This window comes from Aulonocara stuartgranti, assembly GCF_965226115.1.
Source record: "Aulonocara stuartgranti genome assembly, chromosome: 5".
Classification (NCBI taxonomy): Eukaryota; Metazoa; Chordata; class Actinopteri; order Cichliformes; family Cichlidae; genus Aulonocara; species Aulonocara stuartgranti.
Window position 1 is genome coordinate 12,819,649 of NC_138943.1, and position 13,112 is coordinate 12,832,760.

The 13,112-nt window shown below is 41.3% G+C and overlaps 2 protein-coding genes across 4 annotated transcripts in view; one reads left to right on the top strand and one right to left on the bottom strand.

Annotated features, from left to right (window-relative positions):
- Positions 1-13,112, bottom strand: part of LOC309707366 (uncharacterized protein) — a gene marked incomplete at its 3' end in the record, with an annotated part of 455,076 nt that overhangs the window by 196,921 nt on the left and 245,043 nt on the right. The window lies entirely within an intron of this gene.
- grip2b (glutamate receptor interacting protein 2b) overlaps positions 1-13,112 on the top strand; it is a 170,115-nt gene that overhangs the window by 89,263 nt on the left and 67,740 nt on the right. Inside the window, exon 1 of one of the 3 annotated variants that reach the window (XM_082534419.1) lies at positions 12,273-12,431. The exons of the other annotated variants lie outside the window; for them this stretch is intronic. Within the exon in view, the coding sequence (XP_082390545.1) occupies positions 12,377-12,431 (55 nt within the window). The 5' untranslated portion in view covers positions 12,273-12,376. Of the gene's footprint in view, positions 1-12,272; positions 12,432-13,112 lie in introns of those variants that run through there. 3 annotated transcript variants of the gene reach the window in all.

A 13,112-nucleotide genomic window follows, 5' to 3' on the forward strand; every position in this document is an offset into this window, starting at 1 on the left:
TCTGAACTGCTGTTTTGTTTTGTGCTTAGTTCTCAGTCTGTTTGCTTGTTTTTGTTTTTGCTTTGTTTTTGGGTTGTTTGTTTATTGCTTTGTGGGGGTAGGGGGGGAGGTTTGTTAGTTTTTTGGGTTTTTTTTATGGCCCCGAACTGTACACTTTATTATGTTATGTAATTATGTACTATTTGTGAAAATGGAAAAACGAATTATATATGAAAAAAAAAATTCCCCACTCGCCCCTGTGGGTGGTCAATTCTTCAAGCTTGGGTCCTCTACCAGAGGCCTGGGAGCTTGAGGGTCCTGCGCAGTTTCTTAGCTGTTCCTAGGACTGCGCTCTTCTGGACAGAGATCTCTGCTGTTGTTCCCGGGATCTGCTGGAGCCACTCGCCTAGCTTAGGAGTCACTGCACCTAGTGCTCTGATTCACCTACACCCTCCACATCTTCTCGAGCTCTTCTCTGAGCCCTTGGTCTTTCTCCAGCTTCTCGTGTTCCTTCTTCCTGATGTTGCTGTCATTCGGAACCGCTACATCGATCACTATGGCCGTCTTCTTCTGTTTGTCTAACACCACTATCTCTGGTTGGTTAGCCACCACCATTTTGTCCGTCTGTATCTGGAAGTCCCACAGGACCTTAGCTCAGTCATTCTCCACCACCCTTGGGGGCATCTCCCATTTTGACCTCGGGACTTCCAGGTTATACTCAGCACAGATGTTCCTGTACACTATGCCGGCCACTTGGTTAGGGCGTTCCATGTATGCCTTGCCTGCTAGCATCTTACACCCTGCTGTTATGTGCTGGATTGTCTCTGGAGCATCTTTACACAGCCTGCACCTGGGGTCTTGCCTGGTGTGATAGACCCCAGCCTCAATGGATCTTGTGCTTAGTGCTTGTTCCTGTGCTGCCATGATTAATGCTTCCGTGCTGTCTTTCAGTCGAGCTTTGTCCCACCACTGGCAGGATTTCTGGATATCAGCCACCTCCTCTATCTGCAGGTGGTACATACCGTGCAGGGGCCTGTCCTTCCATGACGGTTCCTCGCCTTCCTCCACTTTCTTGGGTTTCTGCTGCCTGAGCACGCTGTCAGTTGGGGCCATCTTTGTGATATATTCGTGGATGTTGCTTGTCTCATCCTGGACTGTGGTGCTGACACTCACCAGGCCCCCTTCCTTCCGCTTAGCGTACAGCCTCAGGGTGCTGGACTTGGGGTGAAACCCTCCATGCATGGTAAGGAGCTTTCTTGTCTTGATGTCAGTGGCTTCTATCTCCTCCTTTGGCCAGCCTATTACCCCAGCTTGTAACTGTCCTCTATGTCTGAAATGTTGCCTTCTGGTAGTTTGATCCCCTACGTTCTGACTACCTTCCCTCTCTTTGTTATCATCCGACTCCGCCACATCCCCATTGAGTTCCTGATGAAGGCTCTCAGGGTCCTGTTGATCTTATATAGTTCTAGGCATTCCAGGATCCAGGTGTGGGGCATTGAGTCATAGGCCTTCTTGTAATCAATCCAGGCAGTGCACAGGTTGGTCAGTCTGGTCCTGCAGTCTCGGCTGACTGCTTGGTCTGCCAGTAGCTGGTGTTTTGCACCTCTGGTATTCTTGCCCATCCCTTTCTGTTCCCGCTCATGTGTTGACCCATGTGTTTGTTCATCTTAACCGCTATGATACCTGACAGGAGCTTCCATGTAGTACTGAGGCAGGTTATTGGTCGGTAGTTGGAGGGGACCGGTCCCTTCTGGGGGTCCTTGAGGATCAGGACTGTCCGGCCTTCGGTTAGCCATTCCGGGTGTCTCTCGTCAACTAGCAGCTGGTTCATTTGTGCTGCCAGGCACTCGTGGAGTGCAGTCAGCTTCTTCAGCATGAACCATGTCAGGGCCTGGTGCTGTCCAACTCTTTATACTGGAGACCCTTTCTTGAATATCTGTCACTGTGATGGTTACTGGACCCTGTTCGGGGAGGTCGCTGTGGTCTGCCCTCAGACTAGCCACTGAGCATTGCCGTTATGGGTTGCATCCTTCTCCCATATGCTCTTTCAGTATTGTGTTGCTAAAAACAGATGTTATGATGGTGCAGTCATTAATTAATATTAATAATAATGCAGTGTCCAACTTAACAACCCTCAGGTTAGTTTAATGGTCCATGTACATTTTTACTGGCTTGTGAGAAAAGCTTTAATTTTTATATTTTTAAATATAAATGTACCTTAATTCATAAAATAGCTTATATCATCTCACTTTTAATCTGAAAGCCTTCAGTAAGCAGTATAATTTAAACTTGGTAACAGCCTAGGTTAACACGTTATCTGCATATTTTAATACAACTTCTGGAGGCTTACTGCTGATTTTTTGCTGTGTAAAAGAAACAGCAGTGGATGGAGGAGCTAAAAAGTTAGCTTTTCTTCCCATCTGTTTAACTCTGCCAGCATCATCATCACTGTTGCCATTGTGTTATCAATACTTTTGTTTAAAACTGGTAGCTACATGGGCTTATTTTTTTTTTTTTTAATTTTTATTCATAGGCCGCTTGGAAATACGTTTGTGTTGCAGGTCTGTTTTTACTCGCAAATCCAGGTGAGACGTGCATTATACATGGAAGCAAAGAATTTGTGTAGAGAATTTTTTAAATCTAATCAAACTAATTTCTCGATAAATTTCGTGATGCATGCTCACTCATCCAGGTAAGTAAATCCCAAAAGGTTGATTCTGTTTATCTGGATGCAGCGTTTTCAGTGGGAGAAACGTTTTTGTCACTCATCTAAGTGACTTCTTCGGGCTCAGCTGACTGCAGGTTTCCAGCTGGTGAACCAGTTGCTAATGGATGAGACACACCCAAAATGGCTAACTGAAGGCCGGACAGTCCAGATCACCAAGGATCCCCAGAAGGGACTGGTCCCGTCAAACTACTGACCAATAACCTGCCTGTCAGGAATCATAGCAGCTAAGATGAACAGGTACATTGTTCAATACATAAGTGGGGACGCAGAAAGGAATGGGAAGAAACACTGGACATCAACTACTGGTAGATAGAACAGTTGCTTGAGACTGTAAGACCAGACTGACCAACCTGTACACCACCTGGACTGACTACAAGAAAGCCTACAACTCAATGCAACACACATGGATCATGGAATGCCTAGAACTGTACAAGATCAACAGGACCCTAAGAGCCTTGACCAGGAAGTCAATGGGAATGTGGTGAACCACCTTTAAGCCAGTTGCAAAAGTCCTCATCAATTGGGGGATTTACCAAGGAGATGCTCTGTCCCCACTGCTGTTCTACATAGACCTGAATCCCCTCAGTCAGATCATTAACTGGCTATGGATACTGACTATGAAATGGAGCAATCATCAGCCAACTACTATACATGGATGACATCAAGCTGTATGCCAGGAGTGAATGAGACATTGATTCACTGATTCACACCACTAGGATCTACAACAGTGAGGTTAGAATGTCATTCAAACTAGTAAAGTATAGTCGGATGGTAACGAAGAGAGGGAAGGTAGTCAGGATTGGGGGTATTGGACTACTAGAAGGCAACGTTGCAGACTTCGATGACAGCTACGTGGGAATCCTACAGGCAATGGAAAACCATGAAGACCCACTAGAAAGGTTGCAACCACCAGCAGAATGGAAAAGACAATATCTAGGCACCATGAGACTGTACGCTAAGCGGAAGGAGGGAGGCTGAGTACTAGTGACTGTCAGAACCACTATCCAGAAGAACATAGATCCATGAGTCCATCATGAAGATAAGCATAACTGATCACGTGTTTAATGAATACCTTAGGCAGCAGACACCTGAGAAAGAAGAAGAGCAAGAAGAGGAACCATCATTGATGTATAGATCCCTGGGCGACATGTCTGATAGAAGAAGTGGCTAATCAAGAAATCCTACCAATAGCTGGACAAAGTTGGATTGAAAGAGAGCTTTCTCTACGCCTGTATTAATCTTCTGTGTTCCTATTTTCCTCATTTTCCATCTCTAGTGTTGCTCTTAGACAGATTTTTAGTCTCCATCTGTCCTCATTTGTGTCCTGCAGCGTAGGGAGCTATTAGAGTGATAGAATTGAGATGCACAGCAGGGGGAGATATAGACTCAGAGAGAAAGAAAACTGGAATTAAAGAGAGTGAAATGGAGGTACAGGGCTTCAAATGAGAGCAAATGTTAAGCAGACAGATACATTTGATGCTCATAGCAAACACAAAAACAACATTATCTTGAAACTACATTAAAAAGAGAAAATAACAAAACTTACAATGCATCCTGAAGGTTATTCTTTGAACTTGCACTACACCACTAAAAACTATTCCTTTACCAAGAACCATGGTAAAAAACCTTAGATATCGAAATTAAGATTCCCAAAGTACATTTCAGCAGAACAAATCAAATTGCTGAGCTTTAAATTGTGTTATGAAATAAACAAAACAAAACAACAAAACAACAACAACAAAAAAACCCAACGTAACATTAAGCAACATGCTCTCCAGCATAAATGGAATTACTTTAACGTGTAGTCTAACTTTTGGTCAAATTAGAAGTTGAGGTGGGTGTATGTTCAATTACCTGCCCTTGTTTTTGTGGCAACATATATTTGTTCTTCATAGCAACAAGCAACAAGCTGCTAGGACAACAAATACCTTAATAGAATAAACAGGTTTTCAACCAGGAACTTTTCACACTTGACCATCTCTATTACACAAGCAAACGGGCATGCTGGCAAAAGTAGTTAACCTTAGTTATTTGAGTCTACCATTTCCGTAAACTCAAATTATTAACTAGCATGTGGTACTCCTGTCCAAGAATGCAGGTGAGATAGCTGACAATTGTATATATGTTTATGTTTCCATGCTCTGTCTTCCTTTAGATCCAGATATAAATGTGTTTTCTTAACCAAATACTATTACTGTATGTGTGAATGAGTGGATATGAAGTGACCATTCCATGTACAAAAGTACATGCATGTACAGGCACACACATGGGTGTGAGATTGCATGTTACTTGTGTCTGTCAGTTTGCATGTTTCCTGCACTGAGCCACAGGAGGCCATCATTTGACACTTCAAAGTACTTATGCATAATCCTGTGTGGATTCATTTGCACTTGAAACCCACAGATTGAGAGTGAGAGAGAGAAGGAGGGAAAAGCAGACCAGGAGAGGAGAGCGAGTGCAACGCAAGCTGAGGAAAAACTCTGACCATGTGCAACATAAAATGTGCTCTCAAGAGTATGTGGATTGTGTGTGTCTGGAGGAGCAAGATTACATGAGTCATATTCTTGACAATTTTTCCTCCTTCCATCTCCACCTCTCTCTCTCTTTACTATAGTGTGTATGTTCATCTTCCCTTTTTTTTTTAATTTTTGGAGGAAATTTTGAGGAAAGCCCTTACAGGGATGCCCTGGTGGGATTCATTCATGCATGGGAAACTAACTAACATATTGTGCTATACATCACAAATTGATGCACATTTTTTTTATGTATTTATTTTTTTTAATGTGTTTTACTTTTGTCCATATTTGCTTAGATTTAGGTCAGACCTTTTGGAAACCTTCCTCTAGGGTGTAGCTATTTAGTAACTTAGCCTGCTTGTGTTATATATGGGCAGGAAAACATGATTTGTGGTGTGTATGATGTTATCTCATGGTTTTTAAGTGTCTGCCTAGCCATCACAGCGTAATGTCACACCCTCAGGCTATGATGCCCAAGCGTGTTCGCCCCAAGAGTGCAATTTGTTCAACTAGTATGATTGCTGCATGCTGCAATACAGCTGGACTCGGACACAGATCACGTAGTGTGATCGCTGTGTGTGTCCCAACACAGATCTTCAATGCTTCCTCAGTGGCAGGTAGATCTGTAAAAATGGCTTTGTTAAGCAATTAACAAATACGTGAAAGGACTGTGTGTCATCACTTCTCCAATTAGGCGGTAAAATACAAACAATCATGAAATTCATACTGATTACGAGTGCTTTTAAAAAAGCACATGTCCATGAAAGAGAAAGAGAGCAAGACAGAAAGACTTTAGGTGCTGAGACAAACTGATGCGTTCATTGAATGCAGCATGGGTTCAGGTCAGCAGGGGAGTACACACAGTTTTGTTTAAGCACAGTACGTGGCAACTTAGTTTAGTATGATTTAGTTGCATTAGTCTGGAATCTATCTGTTAGTCATTGGCATTCCTGAAGAACCAGTAGCTGTCTTGGCTAAGAATTTACTATAACCTGTTTACAAATGGAGACATTTTTGAAGGAGTTTAAAAAGGTAAATCTTTATCAAACTTCACATTTTAAAAAATCAATGTGATTTTTGCTCTCAACAATGATAGCATGGCAGTTAACCTCTGGGGGGTCCTAGAAAAATGCATACACTATTGGGCTTAGAGCCACAAATCGACCACGCCATGAAAAGTGCCATAAAATATCTATATATTAATATTTTTTTCCACTTTAAATTAGCCAATCTTTTAGACCTACTTCTCCTTGAAATATTCATATCAAGTTTTAATTACATTTCGCGGATTTTAACCCTTTATATCCCAGTTTCGTCACATGGCCGCACTGTTTTTTTAGCCCCAAAAAACAAAGAAATCAAATATTTCCCAAAAGATACAATTCCAAGGCCCGGACTCCCGAGTACCACCAACATTCGGAAGATGGCCCATTATTTGGTTGTAATGACCGTGGAATGGGAAATAGCGTTTATAATGGGTTTCAATGGGGCACAAATCGACCACTAGGACCAATAGTGTAAGTTTATCTGTAGCTCAGCCACTGAAGCTAATTTAAGGGAGTCAGACTGGAATTTTGAAATATATGTAACCAGACTTTTTTTTTGGGAAAGTTGGCTATATTCCGTTCAACACAGTGCAAATGGCGTGTATACGAACAATGAAAAATGGCACAAATCGACCCAAGACCACCCAGAGGTTAAAGAATGCTTAAACCGGTTAGGCCAATAAAAGCTGACTGACTACAAGACAGCTGCAAGCAAACATCATGCACTCCTGGTGTATTACGTTGTTTGCATCAAAACTCCTGCGTGACTCATTTATGATTTTATATTTATATATATGAAATTACATTAATATGACTGCTTGTTGGCTGACAGCAGTTTACTTACCTGTTTGCTTTTCTCATGTAGATTGACTTCATTCTGGGGTAAACAAACATGTAAATTTAGCATAAATATGGCACAAGTAACTACACAAGTTAATGTTTCTTGGCACACAGTATTGTGGTTTTCTGTCGCAACAACACTCTCAATGACTTTTTCTTTTTTGTGACAGCTGATACACTTTATGGTGCCCTGTCAGCAGAGCAGTGTGTGTTAATTTACGTATGTGTGTTTGTACGAGGCTCTGAGTTCAGTTATACTCCAGGACTTTTATTTTATGTCAATCCAGTCTCTGAGTTCTCTAATAATTGTAAAAGTGCCAAAAGTAATCTTGAAAACAGTGACTCATACCAGTTTCAAAACTTTTAGAGCCTCACAGCACTTGCTCAACTAAACAGCTACTCTGAAAAAAAGAACACAATCATGTTATCCCTGTGACTTCAACCTTGTCTGACAGCTTGTGTGCAACCATACTTCATGGTATGGTTTTATGAGTTTCTTCAAACAAACAGAAAAAAAGATGGGACTTGCTTATCTGTTACAGAATACACCAAAGTTTCTACTTCTGACTTTCGGCACAAACATTTTTACATAGAAAACACACGACGTAATGGCTCATCAAAATGAAACGGATTGGAAAGCAAGTCTTAACATTCAGTCTTGGGTGTTGTGACAAGCACAGTATTACAGACTAGTTGACTTCAAAATCTTACAGTTAAGATTAGAGGGTTAATCTCAAGCCATGTTTCTAGAAATGTAGTGTGCGTGGATGAAGCTTCAGAAGTACAAATGCAGTTTCTATAAATGTAGAGCTAAAGATCAGATTGTTACTTGAAAGTGTATGCAATTACTTAAGAATGAGTAAAAGGGCTGAAACCACTGGTGGGCAACACTGGAGTAGATGACGAGCAGAACAAGGCAGGCGTTCGAGCCCAGTGTTTTTTGTTTATTTTATTTTTCTATATTGAGGAGGAACAGTGCAGTTTAGAAGAACTGCAGTGTCAGTGGTAACCAAAAGCAGGGTTGGCAAGGTTTGACTGGGGCTCTATGCAGCACTTCGTCTCTGGAGACGACAGAGTGCAAAAACTCAGGGAAAGACTAATCTGCCATATATAGATGGCGATGTTTTCTGAGGTAGTTAAAAGTTAAGAAGCTCCACAGTCGCAAGATGAAAGCTGCCTTGAGATGCTGAAAGCTCTACACATTGTAGGATCCTGTGCGCTTCTTAGTGTGACAGATTTGGAAATTTGTTGCTAAAACTTAGAACCAGAAGAAGCCATGCAATTTCAGTTTATGGTCTTGGAACCAAACTGGAACAGCTCTGTATTGTTCCAACATTGATGGAGATGTCAAAGCAGCAAGCTCAAAGTATATATGGTGAAGTTAGCATGTTATATAATCCACCAGGTTAACTGTTCTAGGAACAAAATGTGCACATTTGTGTGTCTTGCTGGCATCGAGTGCTGAGTGATTTGTAGCTAGACTAGACTGAGCAATGTGACTCAGAACCTCTGCTGATGTAAAGATGTGTGGTTGAGCTGTTTTGGATGAATCTAGGTCACGCTGTTCAGGGCGTGCAACGTTCACAACTAACTAGCCATGAGGGAGAGAGAGAGAGAGAGAGAGCAATAACTACGGTTATTAGTGTCTACCCCCCTCACCCAGCCACCAAATAGATTCGTCCATGTTTTTTGTGCATTCAGAGCATTTGTGAATGCATGTATGTAAAACCATGCCAAATATGCTTGTATTTACTGTATGTGTGTGTGTTTCTCTGCATTGCTTTGATGACTGTAGACAGCAGGAAAACAAAATAACCCTCAGGCACATAGCTGGAGAGCTGGAGAAAGTAAGAGAAGGAAAATGAGAAGATTGGAAGAAAAAAAGGAGAGAGATAAATGATCTGAGAAAAGGGACTATAACAGAGAAAAAATAAAGTGTAAGTATGCAGGGGGGGGGGGGGAACGTACATACGAGGTAACAATAAATTGATATGGGACCCTTTATATTTCATTTATTATTTATTCACGATTATTTAGCTTGATTATATTTTCTTTTTCTTTGCCTAAGCACTCGTATTTCTATTTCATAAAGTTTTGCTTTTCATTAACTCAGAAGCTTAGAAAAAGCCTGAGGAAATGTTTAAATTTAACATATCTGCACATTTTTTTCTAATTGTTTTGTGCCAGTCTTTCTACAAACTGAACCTAACGTGAATGCAGTAACTAACACGTAATCATAAACAACAAATTTTGGACATGTTTTTCTCAGTTAGATTTTCTATAGTTTATAACTTGAGTTATATAGCAAGTTAATCTTGTTGAGGGTTTTGACTTTTTGGAAGTATCACAAAAATATGAGTGTGGCTCAGGGGGTTGGGAATCGCATCTGTAACCGGAAGGTCGCCGGTTCGATCCCTGGGCTCTCTGTCCTGGTCGTTGTGTCCTTGGGCAAGACACTTTACCCTAATTGCCTACTGGTGATGGCCAGAGGGGCCGATGGCGCGATATGGCAGCCTCGCTTCTGTCAGTCTGCCCCAGGGCAGCTGTGGCTACAACTGTAGCTTGCCTCCACCAGTGTATGAATGTGAGAGTGAATGAATAGTGGTATTGTAAAGCGCTTTGGGTGCCTAGAAAAGCGCTATATAAATCCAATCCATTATTATTATTATTATTATTAAAAGAGAGGAAGGAGAAGTGGGATGTCTGGAAGGAGTCCTTTCTTGCTGTTTCACTCTAATCACTGCTCACTTCTTTTATACCTCCACACAAACTCACTGCTCTCAAAAATATTTACCTCCCTGTATGTAACTCTGACTTTTAGTCCACACTTTCTTGAATATTAACACTACACACTGCTTGTTGTCATCCCTGTTTGAGGTGATATATGCAATACCACATATTTACCAGTTAAAAATATAAAGCTTAGGGCGTAGTCCCACACACTGAGTCAATGCTCTTTCTTGGTGAGGAAAAACACAAGATGTCTCTTAAATTCTTCAAATATTAGCATGTTGTAGTTAGAAATGAAGGGTTCAGTGCTACATGTCTCACTGCATATCACTGCTTTTGGTACCTGTTGAAAATCAAGCTTTGGCTGTTTGGCAGAGGTTGAGTCGTAGGGTGGAGGATAGTTCTTTTTGGCCTCATGCTGTCTACCATCTGCCAGCTCTCCTTTCATGCAATAAAAATGAAAGTATTATTAATGTCTCCAGTCCTAAACATTGTAGATTACTTTGTTACTTTCATTCTACCTCGAGAGGAACAGAAGTCATCTGATTGTAGTTCAGGGGAAAAAACACACCCTTAATTGATTGTTTTCCGTCTCAGTGGATAATTGAAGAACCTTTGTAACACAATTAACAGCATTGGTTGTCTGATAGGTAACTGTAATGAGATTACAAAGTACAGCACTACAATTGTGAGTTACAGAAAAATGTAATGCGACTAGTAGCATGTTACTTTGTTTGCTGTGTTATACTCAGTACTTTTCATTAGAAGCATATCCCTATGTTCTTTCTCTTTACCTGGCTTTGTTACATCCACATATGTTTTTATATCTATGTCCACAAAAACAAATATCCACGATACAACAGTCTCTCCTTAACATGACATTGTAGATAAAATAACAAAATAATTGGATTTTGCTTTATTAATGCCTTTAAAATCAGTTGACATTAGTTGACATTATTTTCTTTCTTCTGCGGGAAGATCATGTGTGGTAAAACTCACTCAGAAAAAAAGTAAGTTAAGAATGCATGATAGGCTTTTAGAAGAATCCATCCATCTTGATACGCGGCCCAGTCGCAGGGGCAGCAGCCTAAGCAGAGAAACCCAGACCTCCCTCTCCCCAGCCACCTACTCCAGCTTATCCGGGGGAACACGGAGGAGTTCCCAGGCCAGCCAAGAGATACAATCTCTCCAGCATGTCCTGGGTCTGCCCCGGGGCCTCCTATTGGTGGGATATGCCCAGATCACCTCACCCAGGAGGCATCTTTATCAAATGCCTGAACCACCTCAACTGGCTCCTTTCGATGTGGAGCACCAGTGACTCTACTCCTCCCACATGCCTCACCCTATCTCTAAGGGAGAGGCCAGTCACCCTTCGGAGGAAGCTCATTTCCGCCGCTCATATCCGCAGTCTCGTTCTTTGGGTCACTTCCCACAGCTCGTGACCATAGGTGCAGCGTGCGCATCATTGCATCTCTCGATCTCCCGCTCCCTTTTCCCATCACTTGTGAGCAAGACCCCAAGATACTTAATTCTTAATTCTTCTGTTGGAAGAATTACCCAGCTAACTTCATTTGCTGAGAAGCACCCCAGGCATTAACATTTAGATATGTAAGTTGATAGGGGTGCTATTTAAAGGCTGGGGAAGCTTCCCTTCCTTTTGGGAGGCAATATAATTTCAAACACTTCATTAGTAAAATTAAATTTTCTAGTAGTTGTGTTTCAAAAATAATTACAAATATAAAGTCGTGCCGGCATCATGGATATCAAAATGGCTCTCCGGGTGTCTGATTCTTCTTTGGCGGAATGTAACCTGTCAAAGACCTGAAGGATGACTGAGACAAGCTGTAGACCAGTAACAAATGATCAAAGAACAAATAGCTTGTATCCTTGCACCAGTACCCCACTCCTAAATTATTGCCTGATCACTTAGAACTTTTTTACAGGTTCACAAAGGTCTTTTTGAGTGCCTCAGAATAACCATAACTAATCTTAAATGTGTTACTAAACAATGTATTACTGCCCTAAACTGTGTCGAAAATATGACACGGTCTATAAAATTAGGCAATTATAGGAACCAAGCTAACTCAGAGAAAGAACTCTAAATGGATGAATAGTCAGAGTCACTGAACTCGTACTCTCTCCTGGCATTTCCATAATAGAATGAATTGTTTTTCACTCTCTTTCCTTCTCACCTTATTTTATCTCTTTGTTGCTCACTCTCCCACACAGACTCTCAAAATCTCCCTCTCCTTTTTTTGCGCCTTAATACTCGCTCACTTTTTTCCCTAAGCTCATCCTACTCTCTCTCTCTCTTCCACCCTTCACATTGTGTACCTCTCTCTCCCCCACCCCCTCCCTCTTGGGGCTTGAGTGGTCGTAACGTAAGCGCCAGTCATCTCTTATCATCGCCTCTGTGTTCCCTGAGCGCGCGGCAGTCCACATCTCTCCCTCTGTCTCTTCTTTTCTCTGTCCTCTTATCGCTTCTGTTTGTCTCTTTCTGCCTTTTCTTTGGATGGTACACTAATAAGGAAAACTCAATGTCTGCCGTCATGTTTTGTGGCTTGAGAAGGGACGTTGGGGCAAACAGTGTCGGTGAGTGTGGAAGAGGGAAAATTATTTGATTGAGCGTTCAACAGTTTTGCAATTTGTATTCTTCGTTATTTATTTATCGGTGGCATTGTTGTGCTGATCGAACTATAGTTCCCAGGAATTGCCTCCCATTCAATAATTCCATGATGCATCCTGTTGTTTGGGAATTCGTATAATAAAAACAGTTTTCTGTAGGTGGCGCTCTTTTCTGTGTTCAGCTTTGTTCATGTTTTCTATTGATATAGTTTTTTTGTGTGTTTTCGTTTCTATTTATTTATTCTCAATTCAAACAACAATGCTTGTCACATTTGATAGGAGTGTTTCTTTTTTTTTCTTTTCTTATTTTCTTTGGTCACCGTTTTCTTGTCTCAGATTTATGCTTTTGTATTAGGTGTTGTGGTATTCTCACCGTGAATGGAAGATTGTGCAAAATTGGACTCCTTTGGTGAAAAACCATGATTGTTATTGTCAGGACTACTTTGTGAATTCAGGTATACCTTAAACGATCATGTTCATATATACTGTATGATGCAGAGCAAAGATAAGATTTGGTTCTTCATCATGGTTAATATGTGTTAACCATAGACTGTATAATAAGATGGCTGTAGCTACGGTGACATCACCTGCTGTTTTGTGAAGTATCATTTTAAAGTCTTATGCATAGGACTTATTGAATCTGATTTG